The 18,949-nt window shown below is 42.0% G+C and overlaps 1 protein-coding gene across 5 annotated transcripts in view; it reads right to left on the reverse strand.

Annotated features, from left to right (window-relative positions):
• The window catches only part of stk40 (serine/threonine kinase 40), a 71,680-nt gene that overhangs the window by 4,535 nt on the left and 48,196 nt on the right, over positions 1-18,949 (reverse strand). For all 5 annotated transcript variants that reach the window (XM_080211180.1, XM_080211178.1, XM_080211182.1 and 2 more), the window contains exons 8-10: positions 10,341-10,485; positions 5,464-5,583; positions 2,939-3,023 (exon numbers count right to left, since the gene is read on the reverse strand). In XM_080211180.1, the coding sequence (XP_080067306.1) occupies positions 2,939-3,023; positions 5,464-5,583; positions 10,341-10,485 (350 nt within the window). The remainder of the gene's footprint in view (positions 1-2,938; positions 3,024-5,463; positions 5,584-10,340; positions 10,486-18,949) is intronic.

The raw sequence follows: 18,949 nt of genomic DNA on the forward strand, positions 1-18,949 counted from the left end.
GTCTAAATATAATCATGTGGTGTGACATCCTGGTACACAAAATCTCCTCTCACTTCATCGATTGTATTGTCCCACTCAGCTCTGCTGATGCAGTTTGCATTGCCCAAACCTCGCTGCTTGCTCTGAGGATAGCTGCTGAAAAACAGCAACCAAAATAGAGGTGAAAATGATAGGTGCCCAGCGTCTGATTCCATTGAGGTTAACAGCTCAAACGGATGGTTGTACAGCACTTCAACACTGAAGAACCACCTACTCCAACACCTTGGTTACCCTGATCTTAAATGATTACAGCACGTTACTGTCAGCCATGAGTAAATCTTGAATGAGAATCAAAGTTCAAAAAAATAGTCAGCATCCAATTCTAGACTTCAAAGAAGATGAATATACCCTCTTCCCTCAGGGGGATCTGTACTGAGGTCTCAGTTTTTTTACTCACTTGATTAGACTTGCAAATTTAAGTTTACAGAGGGTACCAAGTTAGGAGGGACAGTAAATGGTGTGAATGGGGGAATGGAAAGGTAAACAAAGACAAAGTGAATGAGTAAAAACCAGTGACAGATAAGATTCATTGTACACAAGTTCAAGGTCATCCACTTTGGATCTGAGACTCGGATCAGAATATTTTCTTAATGGAAGGAGCCCGGAACTGTGGAGGAGCAAAATGGCATTTAAGTGTATCTAAAAATATTACTTAAAGCTAATGCACAAATAGCCAAGCAAAACAGCTAATGGAACCTCAGTCTTTAATTCAGCACAGTGGCAAAGTGGTTAGCACTGCTGCCTCACAGCACCAGGGACCCAGGTTCAATTCCCAGCTTGGGTCACTGTGTTGAATCTGCACATTCTCCCCATGTCTGGGTGGGTTTCCTTCAGCTGCTCCAGTTCCCTCCCACAGCCCAAAGATGTGCGGGTTAGGTTGACTGGCCATGCTAAATTGACCCTAGTGACAAGGGATTAGCAGGATAAATATGTGGGGTTACGGGAATAGGGCCTGGATGGGATTGCGGTCAGTGCAGATTCGATGGGCCGAAAGGCCTCATTCTGCACTATAGGGGTTCTGTGATTCTATGAACTCCGTGGGGGCTGGAAGTAAAAAGTGAAGAAGCGGTTTGTCCCGGTCCAACTTGGCAGTTTGGGTTCTGATTCTCAGCGAAAAAAAATCAACCATGGAAAGTCTACAGTGCAAACAAACCAGAATGATAGCAGGGTTAAATTGAGGGTGTGATTTGTTTTTCCTAAGATTGACAGGTGATATAAAATGCCAAATAAAAGGTGTTGAAAATGAGAGAAGTGGGTAGAAGAGGAAATTTCTCCTGTGGTGAGGGTTTCCAGAGAAAGATGCATAAGTCCTGGGCTACTCAGGAGTGAAATCAGGAAGTACATTTCATACGAAGGGCACTGGAAATCTGGAACACTTGTTCCCAAATGAATATGGATGCTGGAATTAATTTGAACGTTTCAAGACGGAGACTGACAGACTTTTCTAGGGCAAGGGAATGGCAGTAAAATGGATTTGAAGTGCAGAACAGCCATGATCTAACAACATGTCTGAAAGGTTAAATGACATTTTTATGTTCCTCCCTCCCAAATATCAAGGAGTTATTTGAACGATACTACAGTAAAATATTTATCATCCAGCAAACGTAGAGAATGGGTGGAGCCAGTTAATCAAAAAAGCCGGTTAACCAAGAATTCCATTTACTGATACTTGTAGCATGAGCGAATGGGGAAGTACCTAGGAGATGAAGAACGGTGGTATTCTTTTTACTTCTAAACTTCATCAGCACATTAAAACAAGTATGAATAAATACAGGTTCTGGATAACTTTGTGACTGCTTCCAGTTGGTAAACTGATGGTTCGTATTAGGGGCTTATCAAAAATTCCAGTTAGAGAATTCTGGTTGGTAGAGTGTTGGAAAGCAGTTTACACTGTTACACACTCAGCAACATTTCCCAGAGGTCAGTAAGTGGGTAGAGGCTAGTGGCAAGTTTGGCACTTAGTCAACTGAAAAACGCCTTAGGTTCCAGCTCCAGGCTGAACCTCAAGTGCAACAGCAATTGGGAGGCTAGCACGGACCTCAGCACTGTGATCGAGGAAGAAGGTAAAGTGATTCCTACATCCAAGCACTGTTCTGCATCATCTGGTGGAATGTACTCGCCTGGAGTACAAACGGTCAAATGACCTGCCAACACTCATTGTCTGGGGTTGGCACTTACACCAAGAATTAAAAAGAGCAGCAAAGAATAGTATTTTCAACAAGTTGCCAGGAGAGAGACAGACCACCCTTGGAGAGCTTGAATTACGTAATACTTGGGTGAAGTACAGATGGCCTCATGTTTGCCAATACTCTCAGCGATGTGAAAGTGCTAAAGTAAAAGGGGGAAATGAAGTCAGCGACCAGTTGGTTGATTGAAGTGACCTTAGCTCAGTAGCTAAAGTTATGTTTCAGCATGCCACCATGCTACACAGCAATCCTGGTGCACAAACTGGTCAAGAGCCAATGTCTGAAAATCTCCTTGATTCTTTGTAACTTAGGCCAAGCACACACCATCAAATTAACAGGAGAAACACAAGGCAGCAGAGCCATTGGCTGCAGGTACACCAGACAATGGGTTTTCTTGTTGAGGTGAGCCCTTTACCAGCCTGCATCATGAAGATAAGAGGCAAATTTTACAGATTTGCTGGCAACAAAAAGATAATGATTCTGCTTGGTAAGAATTTTACACTACATGGGTTATGAAACAGTATCGCCAAAAAACTGATTTGCAAAGCTGGACTCATTGAACATACAACTGTTCCAGAATAGTCAATTCCAGTTATGGGACCAAACCCAACAGACTAGAGCAATCAGATTTACACTGACTGGTTCTAATTCTGCAGAGCTGAAATATCAGGCAATAGCAACACAGCATCATCTGATTTCTAGAAGCTTCTTACCTCTTGTAAGATCTCCGGATTGTTGACTTGGTCATCAATGTCTGGCACCACTTGCAAAGGACCACTAAGTGACGAAAGAGACTGCCTACGAGAAGTCACAGGAGAATTGCATCAGAAAAATCTGCATTTTATTCAAACTGTTCCTAAACAATGTGTTACCATGCTGATAAAATGGCAAACATTTAGAAACAACTGTTGCACTAATGGAAACTCAACGTAACCAAGGTCTTCAGCCAGGGGAACAGGCTGAATGAGGGTGGGGATCGGGGGTGGAATGAAAATAGGTCAGGCAGAATTTCATCCACTTGTGGGAGTCATCACAAAATGAGGCAGTTAAATGGAATCACAAGGCAATGAAACCTATTTCAGGAAAGAAAATCAGTTAAGCAATATTGAGAAAAGGGAAAGAGGTGGCGTTGAGATTTCAAAAGGCTGTTGCGCTCCAAGAAACTTGCATTTTTCACAATCAGCAGACATCTTTAAGTGCTTTACAGCCAATGAAGTATTTTTGAAATGTAGTCACTATTGTAACATGGGGATTGCAACAGCCAATTTGCACACAGCAAACTCCCACACACAGTAATGAGCTAATGACCAGATAATCTGTTTTTGTGATAATATTGATTGAAGGAAAAATATTGGCCAGGATACCGTGCTTAATTATCCTGTTCTGTGAAGTAGTGCCATGGGATCACTTACATCCACCCAGTCAGTCAGATGGGGCCTCAGTTTAACATCTTACCCAAAGTGCAACACCTTCTTTGTACTGCACGGAAAAGTAAGCATTAAACTTTTGTGCTCAAGTCCTGGAGTGGAATTTGAACCCAGAATCTCATGACTCAGGGAGGAGTGCAAGATAGGTAGGATTAAGTTGTGAAAGAGCCTACAAAAGGATTTAAGTTAACTGAATGGGCAGAAATTTGGTGAATGGAAGCACAATATGGGAAAATGTGAACTTGTCCAATATGGCAGGAAGAACAGAAAAACAATATACAGTCCAAACAGAGAGGAAATGTCAAACTCTGCAATACAAGGGGCTCTGGGTGCTCTGGTACATGAGTCACAAAATGTTGGTTTGCACGTGCAGCAAGTGGTTCGAAAGTCAAATGGAACGTCAGTGTTTATCGCGAGGTGAATTAAAAATAAAAGTAGGGTAGTAAAAGCTGTTTGGCCACACGCGGAGCACTCAGTACAGTTTCGGTCTCCTTACTTAAGGATGGATATAACTGCATTCAAAGCAATTTAGCGAAGAATGTTGTATAGGTTGGACCTATAACCATCAGAATTTAGAAGAATGAGGGGTGATCTTACTGAAGGATGTAAGATCCTAAACGGACTTGATGGGGTGGATGCTGAGGGGTTGTTTCCCCTTATGGGGGGGGGGATTGAGAATGAGTCACAGTTTAAAAATTCAGCGTCTCCTATTTAAGACTGAGATGAGGAGAATTTTTACTGAGAGGGACATTAAGTCTGTGGAATTCTCTTGCCTAAACAGCAATGGAGACTGGCTCATTGCCTGTATTTGAGACAGATTTTTTTGATCAGCCAGTAAGTCAGGAGGGAACAGACAAGAAAGTGGAGTTGAGGCCGCAATCAGATCTGCCATGATCTTATCGAGGGCTGATCGACATACTCTTGCTCTGAATTCTTGCGTTCTTGCATTCTACCAACTGAGCCACGATGACACACTCAGATGACCTCCCCATGCACTTAAAAATTCTTGTACATTTCAGCTTGCAAGCAACCATTACCAAACATTTGCAGATCATTAGGACAGGACTGTTGTAAAAGGTTTCTCATCAGAATGTGGCTGGTTATATGTATTCACATCGTTGCTATGCCTAAGGTTAGTGTGAAGTTATATTTAAGTACTCAAGTTCAAAAGGGTAATTATTTTAAAAATGTTCAAACAGAATTTGCAGTTTCAAATGTAATAATGTCCCAAGTGGCTCTGCACAGAGTCCTTACAATGCAGAGAGAGGCCATTTGGCCCATCGAGAAACACTGCCAACAATCCCACCCAGGCTCTTTCCCATTACCCTACATATTTACCCCGCTAACCTACACATCTCAGGACATTAAGGGGGAGTTTAGCATGGCCAATCAACCTAACCTACACATCTTTGGACTGTGGGACGAAACCGGAGTACCTGGAGGAAACCCACGCAGACATGGGGGGAATGTGCAAACTTCACACAGACAGTGACCCAAGCCAGGAACTGAATCCAGGTTTCTGGCGCTGTGAAGCAGCAGTGCTAACCACTGTGCCACCTCTTGATGAGGAAAAAGGAGTCAGGAGCCCTTGAGTAGGGACAGCCTGATGGCAAATCCTTTCCTGATTGCATGCACAGAGGCAGCCATTTACACAATAATACAGGGAAGCTACAGGTAAAGGCAGCTCTCTGACAATACAGACTTGGAGTTTGGTTTGGGGTGCAATGAGAAGAGAAAGCAATCTGGAGCTTTGTGGTTTAGACTTAGGTCACGAATGGAGTTACGCTGTACATATGGCATAGCAATCTCACCATGTAGCTATGATGGAGCTCAGAGAATCCAGCACTTCGGTAGCTGTCAGCCTTTGCTGTGGGTCCAGAAGCAACAACTTTCGGATCAAACAAACTGTATTCTCTGATACACGGCAGTCCCTGTCAGGGAGGAGGGAAAAAAGGTCACCAACACTGGCTGTATAGCATTTTTATGGAAAAGGAAAAAAAATTGAACCCACAACAACAATGCCAGCTGCAGAATAAAGCTTGCATCAATTTGACACAAAGCAGTGTAGAACATATAAGCTATGAGTCACACAGCAGCACACCCAATACCTCAGGCACAAGACAAGCAACTAGAAACCAGTGAGTAATGCTCACAAAATCCACCTCCCCAAACAAAACAAACCCTACAGATCTGAGCGGTAATAAACTGCGAACATAAAGGTTAGAGTTAATGGAAACTAATGCTCCCACGTACAGGCGTAAAGTAATATTTCTTCACAGAGAAATCAACATGGAGGATAACAAATCACCCATCAACAATAAACGTATGTATTTCCCCAAAAGCTTTGTTAATGCTTTTAATTATATAATGGACATCTGTAAAATAGAAACTTTTGCCTTTTTTCCTCCACTGAGGAGAGCTTCAGAAGGCATTTAGCACAGTGCAGGAAAGGCGATAACCAGTTTGGCTTGCAAACTGGATGAATACTGAAGAAACGGCTTTCTCGTGACATACAAAGTTGGTAAATCACTGGCACTGGGCTTCAAATTTCCACTCAGAATTTACAGTCAACCTAAATTAACTTTAAAATACCTTAAATTTAAACCATTACAGAAAGCTGCAATTAACATGCTCATCTGTCCCTCCTCCATCTGCTGATTATATTTTAATTTAGCGAATGCTGGCGCCATCAGTGTTCTGCCAGAGGTAATGATCAGGTCTGTGAGGGAGCTGAATCACCCTTTCAGAGTCACAGCCAAGGATGATTCAGCAGTAGCAACACCCATTTGCTTATCTCTCTCTCTCTCACATATTGTCAAACTTTGGATTCTGGTGTTCCTCACTCACTCTGACCAAACATATTCAGTTTGGGAATCAGAGTACTTTCTAACGTCTTCAATCGTCCAGGCGTTCTCCGACTGTTCAGCTTTTTATTCCTTTCACCTGGGTAGATTGTTGGTATGACATACATTCCAGAAATTGATCACAAGGCCGGCACGGTAGCAGTGGTTTGCACTGCTGCCTCACAGCTTAAGGGACCCGGGTTCAATTCCAGCCTTGGGTTATTGTCTCTGTGGAGATTGCACGTTCTCCCCCTGTCTGCATAGGTTTCCTCCAGGGGTGCTCCATTTTGCGCTCACAGTCCGAAAGACGAGCTGGTTAGGTTGAATGACCATGTCACTTAGAGTTAGGGGGACTAACTAGGGTAAATGCATGGGGTTGTAGGGGTAGGGACTGGGTGGGATTGTCCCTGCAGATTCGATGGGCCAAATGGCCTCTTTCTGCACGGCAGGGATTGTATGATTCTAAATGGGATTCTATGAAATACATAGGTTGGGCATAGGGCTTGGGTGGGATTGTCATCAGTGCAGGCTAGCTGGGCTGAATGGCCTCCTTCTGTACTGTAGGGAATCTATGATTCTAATTCATGCCAACACTTTAAAGCAGTTCTGCGAGAGTGCTGCATGGTTATTGGTGTAGATTTTTAAATGAGGCTTTAAACTGAGACACATCGACCTGCTCAGATGGATATGCAAGATCACACGGCAGTTTTCTGATGAGCAGAGTGTTCCTCCAGTATCAGACAACATTTTCCCCTCAACTTCAAGCAGCCAGAGAATGGACAGGTTGAGTGGATTAACAAGTCTTTTCCTATCCTTCATTTCCATAAATTTGACACATAAATGATTCCGTGGTCATTGCACTGCTTACGTGTAGAGACTGGTTACCACATTTTCCTACAAAGTGAGTGACATACTTCAAAAGAAATTTGTCCAACAAGTGACGCAGCATTCCAACAGCTTGCCCAATTGACAGTTCTTGACACGTTAGCCAAGAGATTGTCAAACAGGCTGTAAGGCTGAACAGGGCTGGCTTTCAAGACTAATTTGTATGGACGGCAGTGCATTTTATCTTTCACTGCTGGGATCCTGTTCGCAGATGACAAGCAAAAAAAGGGGAGACAATCGCCTAGTGGTATTACCTTTGGACTATTAATCTAGAAACTCAGCTAATGTTCTGAGGACTCGGGTTCAAACCCTGGCATGTTAGGTGGTGGAATTTGAATTCAATACAAAAAAAAATCTGGAATTAGAATCTACTGATGACCATGAAACCATTGTCAATTGTTGAAAATATCCTTCTGGTTCTCTAATGTCCTTTAGGGAAGGAAATCTGCTGTCTTTACCCAATCTGGCCTGTATGTGATTCCAGAGCCACAGCAATGTGGTTGCCTCAAATGCTCTCAGGCAACTAGGGATGGGCAATAAATGCTGGTCAGCCAGCGACACCCATGCCCCATGAATGAATATATTTTAAAAAATTCGTGGTGTGGTAAATATCAAAGAGGAAAGCCTTAAATTACAGGACGATATAGATGGGCTGGTCAGATGGGCAGAACAGTGGCAAATGAAATTTAAGCCAGGAAAGTGTGAGATGATGGATTTTGACAAAACTAACAAGACAAGTGGATGATACACAATGAACAGCAAGATGCTAGGAAGTACAGAGGACCAATGAGATCTTAAGGTGAGTGTCCAACGATCCCTGAAGGCAGCAGGACTGGTAGGTAATGTGGTTAAGAAGGCATATGAGATATTTACAGTCTATGCCTTGGCTAATAAAGGCAAGAGCAGGGAGATTATGATAGTGCTGTATAAAACACTCATTAGGCCACAACTGGAGTACTGTATGCAGTCCTGGTCACCACATTATAGGAAGAGTGTGATCGCATTGGAAAGGGTGCAGAGGAGATTCACCAGGATGTTGTCAGCTATGAAGAGGGGCTGCTTTTGTTGGAGTTGTTTTCGTCAAAGAGCAGAGAGGGCTGAAGGTGTACAAAATTATGAGGGATATGGATAGGAAGGAGCTTTTCCCTTTAGTAGAGAGGTCAATAACTAGGGACCATAGATTTATGGTAAGGGGTAGAAGATTCAAAGGGAATTTGAGGAAATATTTTGTCACTGAGGGTTTTGAGAATCTGGAACTCTAATTGAACAGATGGTAGAGGTGGGAACCCTCAACATTTAAGCAGCATTTAAATGAGCACTTGAAATGCCTTAGAATACCAGGTTACAGACCAAGTGCTGGAAAAGGGGATTGGAATAGATAGGCACTTGATGGCTGACACCAACATGATGGGCCAAATAGCCTCTTTCTGTGCTGTAAAACTCTATGACTAACTTGCTGTCTTCCCATTTCATTTAACATCCAGCTAAATAAGTTGACAAAGTGTAATAAACCAGTCCCAAAGTCAGTTTACAAGCAGAGAGACAGGCAGATGTATTAATCCAGGCTACAAAGAAAAATTCAAGCATTTTCAGAATAACAGAAGTACTTTTATCAACAAATACTGAACCTGGACATTTGATTTGTGTTTGTTTTTCAGTCGTGTTGGTTTCAACACAGTGATAACTAGAATGCTGACATGGAGGCAATGTGGAGCCCAGCCAGTGTGAGACAACTGACTCATCAGCAGCAACGGTAGTCACCAACCTCACTCCTAGGAAGTGCAGCAACTTTGCTCGTTTCAGCTGTGCACGCAAGTCAGGCCTCTCAGAGTCAGGGTTAGTAACACTTCCATAGCGTTACAAATCAGCAGCTTGTGCAAGCAAAACGAATTACCAAGAACCAGATGAATGTGCTCGTTGAAAAGAAATTTTGAAAAGGGAAGTGAACAGATGAAAGGCTCTCAGCGTTGCACATGTAACAATTGCAGATAAACGAAAAGCACCAAGATTAGAAGGAACAATAGGAGACATGTACATCAGAAAGGGCTAAAATAGCTATTGGTCAACTGAAAGAGAGCCAAGAGTCTTCAGAGATGTGTTATCAGCAACGCCCAACCAGTGCAGGGTGCAAACTAAGCTCACAGGATGCCGAACTGCAGAGCCAAAATACAACACAAGCCTAAAGAACTCGGACAATGCAGTGCTTTGATCAGACTGCAACTCAAGTAATGTCAAATTCTGGTGACCAAGGCATCAAGAGCTGAAGGCAGCACAGAGAAGCGCACAACACTGGCCCCAGCCCAAGGCCTCTGAGTGAAGAAATGGGGACCCCTCAGCGTTGAAGGGAGATGACAGAGGTAATCCCAGAGTTCTCCAACATTGCTCAGAGTATGGGAAAAAGCAAATCCACAAAAATCATTGTAAATACAGCAAAACAATGTGACAATAGATCTCAACTAATACAAGGCAAATATGAAAAAGGTACTGGAAAGCTTTTTTTACACAAAGGGTGATCATCACACAGAATAGATTCCCAGCTGAAGCAAGAACCACTGAATCACTTAAGTTGGATGCTGCAGTCACAGCCCTCAAGACTTTCTGCATGTGTGGGCCACATGGCCTCCCTCATCAGTGAAAATTTTGTGACGAACATGCAAAGTACATCAGGGAAAAAAAGAGCCCACCCCTTAAGTTTGGTTAAAAATCTCCTGAGCTCGTGACCACTAATGACCGATGAAGGTCCTAGTAAAATGAAAGGAGACATGCCAAAGTGGCTTTTGATGTTCCTCAAAACATCTCGTATCTAAAGATAAAAATCATTCCATTCAGCTTTCCTGTACTGCAGACAACACACAGGCAATAGGATAGGATTCAAAAATAATGAAATTATTCCACATATATATTAAGCAATTAAGGCAGTCATGAAGCCAAAGACAAATGTGTTAAAAACCTCCACTTACTCTGGGATGGTGTACTCTGCCGCTTTGATTTTCCTGAAAAGCTCTTGAGGTATGCTGTCATAAAATGGGAACTGTCCATAAAGCATGGTAAAGAGCACCACGCCCAGTGCCCACATGTCACTGGGTTTGCCCCTGTATGGTCGGCCTGGAAAACAGGACAATACAGAATAATACGCTTTGCTAAAGCTTCAAGAGCTCAACAGCTGATTAATTGTGCAACAAATTCACAAATCCTACACGTTACTCATCAACCAACAGTCCCGGGTCATCAAACAAATTGCTCCCGGGCCCCCTGCCAATCCAATTTGGCAATGCAACAAAAGAGTTGACAATGTAGTCAAGGTCACTTATTCTTAAGATTTGGCTCCTCTCGAAAGGAAATTTCATCTCCACATCATCTCAGATACAGTAAACTCTGTACAGACATAAGCATGTCTCATCAGCCCTCAGTGCAAGGTGGTTTCAGAGCCTGACAGGCCCTAACTGCTCACTGTTGTAACGTTACCCGTCCTTAGCTATGGTAGATCTGTTGCAATGCAGTCCTGCGTGAAATGATAGACGCTACATTTAAACACTTCATAACATTGTTGAATCATCGGGCGGCATAGTAGCACAGTGGTTAGCACTGCTGCTTCACAACTCCAGGAACCTGGGTTCGATTCCCGTCTTGGGTCACTGCCTGTGTGGAGTTTGCGCATTCTCGATGTGTCTGCGTGGGTTTCCCCCAGATGCTCCGGTTTCCTCCCACAGGCCAAAGATGTGAGGATTAGGTTGATTGGCCATGCTAAAAATTGCCCCTAAGTGTCCTGAGATTCATAGGTCAGAGGGATTAGCGGGTAAATGTGTAGGCATATGCGGGTAGGGCCTGGGTGTGATTGTAGTTGGTGCAGACTTGATGGGCCAGATAGACACTTTTCTGCATTGTAGGGTTTCTGTGATCTGTGATCTAACTCAAAAACATTTCATAATGAATTATTTTGGATTGTGCTATGTACAAGCAAACATTAAAATATCACTCCCTCCAACATCAGCAAAACTTGGCTTCAGTTTGTACCATTTATAAGATGCAATGCAGCAACATGCCAATGATTGTTCGCTAACACTTCCCAAGTCCACAACATTAATTAAGAATTGGGTCTGCAACCTGCGGCTCCTTAATTTCCAGCTCCCAGCCATTTCCTATTGATCACATTACTATCAAAAAAAAAGCCTAAAAAAATTAAGAAAAGAGCTGTGTTTTTATTGTGGAGACTAAAGGCTAATCATTATGGTGTACTTTACAATAACAAATGATTACCTTAATGAATAGCATCATTCTCTAAATAAACCTGTTTGAGTGGTGAGGTACACCATGGCTACAGATAATGCCTTTGACATGGAGGCAGCCATTACTGTTTCCAATACATCTGAAACAATAGATTATTCTGAATCTGCTATCAGAAACTACCTAGAAACAAGAGATTCATGCTCAAAAATTGACTTAATTCAATGCATCTCAAGTTAATGTTTGATTTAAAGATTACTTCATTGACAAAATTATTGTAAAATGTCAAAGTAATCATTCAGAATTAAGTCTATTCAAATTTTCTCACTGATGAATATCATCGACATATGCACCTTACATTATATATGTAAATTATGCATTCTATTACAGACACTTGGCAATTTGTTAAGTATTTGGTTAAAAATTGACAAGTCTTTAGCACGAGGCTCTCAACAGTTTTTATTTTAGGCATTTTTTTAAAAAAGCTCTTTGGGGGAGAAGGTTTTCTGACACCTAATCTACAAGGACAGGGCTGCAAGTGTGTGGGAACACTACCAGCAGCAAGTTCTCCTCAAAGCCATCCTGATTTGGAACTAAATTACTGTTCTTTCACTGTCACCAAGTCAAAATTCTGCACTGCCCGAATGAACAGCATGATGGGAGCACAGTAACCACAGATCAGCAGCAGATCAGGGTAGTGTCTCACCACCACCTTTTCAAGAACAATATTTATTTATTTGTGCCAGAAGTGGGCTTACATTAACACTGCAATGAAATTGTGAAAATCCCCAAGTCACCACACTCCAGCACCTGTTCAGGTACACAGAGAATTTAGCATGAACAATGCATCTAATCAACACGTCTTTCAGACTGTGGGGAGGAAACGGGAGCACCTGGAGGAAACCCAGGCAGACATGGGGAGAACGTGTGATTCTGCACAGTGGCCCAGGTCTCTGGCACTCTGAGGCAGCAGTGCTAACCACTGTGCCACGAGTAACATTCACTTCACGTGAATGAATGAATAAAAACATGCTAACGTAGCATAACGTACTTTCATTACTTAGAAAGCAGAGAGTATAATCAAAGTTCAAAGTGCATAACACCATGAAGGTTGGAGAAATCAATTAGTGGTCAGGCAACACCAAACCATGGAAGGATAGACAGTAGGAGGAAGAAATTCCACAGGTTTGAGATTCGGGGAATGATGACTCAGTCAATATAATGAGCATTGGTTAATGTAGTGGGCAAACAAGAGGAAAAGTGAGCAAGAGGAATGAAAGAGAAAGTTCAGCACACAGTACTTATTACAAACTCAGACTGCAAGTCAGAGCTTGGAGGACAGAAGAATAAACCAGCAACAACTTGCTTTTTTCGCCGAGCACCTGCACTCTAAACAAAATATGTTCCAAAGAATTGCTCCACTGATGCTGTTAGATCTGCTGAGTTTGTCCAGCATTTTCTGTTTTTATTAATGGTAATGATGGTGTTTGGTGGGAACTGGAGGGAGGAGAGAGTTATAAGATAGAGATGCAAACTACTCAATCCTTCTAGCCTGTTCCATGATTCAATAAAATCGTGACTGATCTTCAATTCTGAGTCCAATTTCCACTCCATCTCCATGCCCTTAATTGTCTCCGAGGTCAAAAATACATTAGTCTCAACTTTGAATATGCTTAACAACTGAGCATTCACAATCCTCTGGAATGGAGAATTCCAAAGATCCGCAAACCTCCAAGTGAAGAAATTTCTCACCTCAGGTTTAAATGCTGAATCTTTATCCCGAGACTGTGACCCATGTTCGACACTCTCCGGCAAGCCCTCAGTCAAACCCTCCAAAAATCAACGCTTATGCTTCCAAACGCCAGACAGTTTGGCCCATTTTACTCAATCTCGCCCGAGGCGACCCTTGCATCCCAGAATTATTCTTTGAACCTTTGCCACACACCTTCAAGGCAAGTACTCCCTTCCCTAAGTACAGGCACCAAAATAGTACATTGTTCTCTAGAGTAAATGCGAACACTTTAAAACCAAATTGCAGCAACAATTTATGGCAATGTGATTGGAATACATGAGCAAGGCCAACATACTGTTTACCTTCCTGTTTGTCATACAGGCATATTAATTTTGTGTTTCACGTACAAGGACACCCAAATCCTCCATATACCAACATTGCATTATTTGAAGTTTTTCTACTCTTCTGATGTTCTTCTCTGCATATTATGCACCATCTGCCGCTTTCTTACCTATTCACTTACCCTATCTATACCCCTTTCTAGTCTTCCTCAGCTAACTTCCTATCAACAAATTTTAATACATTACTTGGTACACAGGAAGAGCAAGTGCACGTTTGCCCTCGAGCAAATATGGCAGCTGAGGGGAAGAAACGCAGTCAGCCGAATTATTAAGTTAGCAAGATACTACAAAGAACACAGTGAAGCAGATGGAAAGCTCCTCAGTTGGATTAATGGTGGGAAAGGAATTTCAGAACTAGGGAGAACTTAATTGAGGAGGATTGACATCATTAGACGCAGAAGATGAGAACAAATGCAACAAAATGGATAAGGAGGTGGAGCAGCTCAGATGCAGTGTCAATAGTGGAACAACAGCAACCATGGTTGAAAAAACATGAACAGTTTTGGTCCAAAGTGAAGTCAGGGTATGCACATACTTCAGGCAGGAAGATTCAAAAATCTAAGGCAAGGATGAATGTTTGTCACTTAGTACCAGTGGCATATTCAAATTGGGTTACAAATGAATTCACCAAATTCTGGAACAGCTGGGGTTTTTGTGGTGTGTGTAGGATTTTTGCATGTGGCACGTGAATTCATGACTCATTTCTGTAATGACAATGAAAAAAACAGAAGCTTTAAAACCAGTATTCTGAGTTTCTAAATGCGTTTGAAAGATGTGTTTGATGTAATTAAAATGACAGTGAAAGGTAGGGCAGTACCCCATGACAAGGTTGAAGACCATCAGCTCAATTACGACAAGCTCATCTTATACTAGTTTCATTTCAGAACAGCCACCTAGACTGACTGTGCCCAAGACATCAACCACAGGTTTTGCATTTTCCTGCCACAGTGCAGAGAAAGAACAGCAAGTGTTTCCTCACAGTCTGATGAAGCTGTAGAATACTTCTCCCCCCCCTCCAGAATTTACCCACTCTGCACATTCAGAGGTGAATAAATGTTGAAAATGCTCCACATGGCACCCATATAATTACCTGATTGAGAAAGGAAGTGCACAATGTGCTAATAGGGTTAGGTAAAGTAGGGCAGTATTCTTCCATGGGATGTGGGCATTTATTGCCCATGAACTGAGTGGTTTGCTAGGCCATTTCAGAGGGGAGTTTAGGTTCAAACACATTGTTTTGGGTCTGAAGTCACATGTAGGCCAGGCTGGGTAAGGATGGCAGGGTGAACCAGATGGACGACTTTTTTTTTTAAACAACATATTGATGATAGTTGTAATGGTTGCAATTGCACATTTCAGATTTATTAATTGAATTCAAATTCCACCAGCTATCATGGTGGGATTTGAACCCACATTCCCAGAACATCAGCATGGGTGTCTGGATTAATAGTCCAGTGACATGTCCAGCAAATCATTGTCTCTCCCTAAACAAAGATCAGTTGGGCCAAATGGTCTTGACTAGTGATATAAGATGTATATAATCCAATGTAATTATTGTCCCATCTCTTCCGAACATGCTGATTCCTTGCTCTAATATGTTCCCAACAGCCATCTAGTAAGCTGCGCAGTGATTATCCTTTGCAAAATAGCCAGGTTAGTAATAGCTGGCTATTTGACCTGAAGAAACAGCAGAACTTGATCCTTTTCCCAAGCAACATCCATATAAGTATGCTTTCCAGCAGCATGTAATGAGTAGAAATCTTGACAAGTACCCCCCGCCGCTGGCCCCAACCAAACGCACAAAATATTTTCCACCAAGTCCCTGCTCAGAACCCAGTTATCTATTTTTCAGCTGAAGCCAAAATAAAGATGCGAAGTGCAAAACTGAAAAGAATGATTAAGCAATGTACAGAGGTAACCAACTATTTCCACATGTGTACAAATTGCTCAGCGTGAGGTCTTGTTTATTCAGCACAAAGTCTGTTGTTTCGCACACTGCAATTGCCAAGGTTATGTCTCTAATCTTGTACCAAGTTTAATAATCTAAACATTCATAATCAAAGACCTCTTCCATAATTAACCTACACTAGATTAATAATCGAATGAAAATTAGTGAAATCTCAAATTTTCTTTAAGTCAAAAGTATTAAAGTGCAGATTGAAAAATCCTGGCTGGTTTTGTGGTGAGCTCCTGACAAGTGAAGGAAACGGAATCAAAGTCAGAGAACAGGACTGGATCACTGATGAGAAAACAGCCAGTAAGGAATGTACATACACTGTGCTCAAGTTGCTTATTTTCCTTCAGAGCCTAAGTTCTTGCTTCAATGAACAGGAACCTAAAAGCACAGAGCAGAGCTCAACAGCACAAGTAGCACATTCCCAAGAGTGGCTTTGGTTGCGTGAGGTGGCTTGGTTTTATTTTTCCATTCTCCCTCTCTGTGTCAGACAGTTTGACCGGAGATTCAAATTTCAAAAACAAAGCCCAGAGAGCACACAGCCTTTAAACAGGATGCTACGGGTGGGCCAGTTAACTTGCTGGCCAATAGTAACCCTTACTCAAGGGACTCAATACTGATGTCATTGAAGGTTGGGAAGATTGGGGGGTGGGGGGGGTTTGGAGGAAGCTATTTTTTATTTGGACTGACCCCAGCGCCAAGTAGCAAATAGGTCCAAGTGAGTTGTTGCCCATGTCCTGCAGAAGATGTCAGATGTGGCTTTATCAACACAAGAAGCAAATCAATGAACAGACTTACAGAAAAAGGATACCTTTGGCAGAACAGCCCAAGATAGTCACATTGAGTCTGCTTCCAAGTAACCTCAAAAGCAATGAACTTGAGCCCATGCAGCTTTTAGCCCCAGATAACAGTGGAAAGTCTTACAGGACATGTTACAATCAAAAATCATAGAGCTCTTGTCCACGTTTCCCTGTATTATGAAGCACTAATGCAGGAGGCAACCTTTTCCCAATTGTCAATGCCATTCTAACCAGTGCACAAGTGAAGTAACTTCAATCCCTGCTCAACTCCCATTACTCCAGTTGATCTACACCTGATCATAAAAACCCTCAATGCTGAATCCAGACCCTGTTGAAGTGAGAAGAGATTTCCTCGGACATGCAAATTGCTCCATTATTTCATGATTTTGCTTCCTGATTTCAACCTTAACTTTGGTGACCCTATGCACAAAAGGCTTTGTGCCTGACCTTCAATTTAAATTCCATCTTACCACTTACAATGTAATACTCCCATGATTATAGCTGGTTATTATTCTGGAATTTCTTACTTTTTACTCCAAACAATGCAATAAACGCCAACCGATGTCAACGCTTTACCTCAAGAACCAGTTCCAATTTTTTAAATATAATGACTCTTAAAAATTTGCAAATACATACCATCATTTAGTAATCACAATGACTAAACAACCCGATGTCAACGCTCCCAGCCGAATACTCCGAGACACTGAGACTCTATGCACGAAATATTAAACAGCACTTGCCAGTATAATCTAAATTTAACTTTCTTGTTCAGGTTGCTGTGGTTTGGTTTGCCTTGAAAGGTCACAGCGTAATTAAACAGATTGTTAGCTCTTTCTTTTGACTATAGCAGATCTATTTGGAACACCACTTCATTCTTCGACATTTTTATAAGCCTGCGTGATTGCAGTAACACATCCACAAAGTGCAAAACTGCTAATTTAACACAAATGACCAGAGAAGCACACCCATCCAAACAGCAACCTTCTCCCATTGTTGGTAAATTAGCTGACGTAGCACTGAACCATAGAGAACAGGAGGTTCAAGTTTCAACTGTTGGTCTGTACTCAATTATTCGGTTCCATCTTGTGTGGCAAGACCATTACAAATTGCCTTAGCATCAGGGTTAGAGAGAGGCAACATAATCGAGGCACACCACACCTCCTGTTCCTAAAAGCTTTTGATGCCATGTGGATTAGTGTTGGCTGTAATGTTTTCCCCACAATTATGGTTTTTGTCAACACACTATTAAAAGCCTCAAGGAATTGCTCCTTCAGAGACAGATAAGTTTACTAGTGTCAAAAGTAGGCTTATATTAGCACTGTAATGAAGTTACTGTGAAAATCCCCTAGTCATCACACTCCAGTGCCTGTTTGGGTACCCTGAGGGAGAATTTAGCATGGCCAATGCACCCAACCAGCACATCTTTCAGAGTGTTGGGAGGAAACCAGTGAACCCGGAGGAAACCCATGCAGACGGGAGAACATGCAGACTCCGCACAGGCAATGACTCAAGCTGGGAATCATACCAGGCCCCTGGTGTTGTGAGGCTGCAGTGCTAACCACTGTGACATGCTGCTTGATCAGTTAGCAATCTTCAGTATATGTATTTAGGAGAGGAGAATCCATTCAGATTACGTGAAATGGATGCGTCATTGAATTTGCTTTCCCTTCCGAGTAATTCAATGAAATTCCAATACGAATTTTAACTCACACCAAGTACGCAATAAAATGCACAATCTATTTCTCATTACTGTTATCTCAAGAGTTTCGATGCAAGAAGCAATAAGGGTAATCAGAGACAGACAGGGTGCCAATTGCATTGTAATGACACTGTTTCACATAAAAATTTGGAAATACGCATGATGGACAAAGGACAGCCCACTATACTGAACCAGCAAGCTAATGATATGAAGATGAATGAGACAAAAGTATAAAACCTGCACAAACAGAAGGCATGTCTTGAGTGGTCAGTGGATTGAAAAGGCTACTTGACTTTGCAAACTACCATAGCTGGATGTGGGAGGGAGATGGCCTCTAGTCAAAGGGATAGATTCTGTAGCCGTCCAAAGATTTGTGATTGGGGTGGGGGGAAAGAATAATCATTAACAGGCTTTACTGCTAGTTGTGGATTTGAGGAACTCTACAAAAACTGAGGAAAGCATCGAGACAGTTGTCATTTGAAATTACTACTCAATGAAACAGAGATATGGGAACCCTTTGGAAGCTGGGACCAACTGTGGACCATGCTGTAAGGTCTCTGATACCAGGGAGAGTGCGCTGAGAGCAAGGTTTAAAAATGGAAAGTTCCAGTCTGTTGTTTAAAGCACAAGTTGCCTACAAAAATGAAACAGTTTTTAGTCAATTGTTACAGAAAGTTTTAAAAGGCAAAATCTTGATATTTTAATTCCTTCAGCTATTAACTAGAAGCTTGAATCTCTTAAAAATGTACAGCTTGTTAC

This window comes from Carcharhinus amblyrhynchos, chromosome 24 (assembly GCF_965287045.1).
Source record: "Carcharhinus amblyrhynchos chromosome 24, sCarAmb.v2.hapA, whole genome shotgun sequence".
Taxonomy (NCBI): domain Eukaryota; kingdom Metazoa; phylum Chordata; class Chondrichthyes; order Carcharhiniformes; family Carcharhinidae; genus Carcharhinus; species Carcharhinus amblyrhynchos.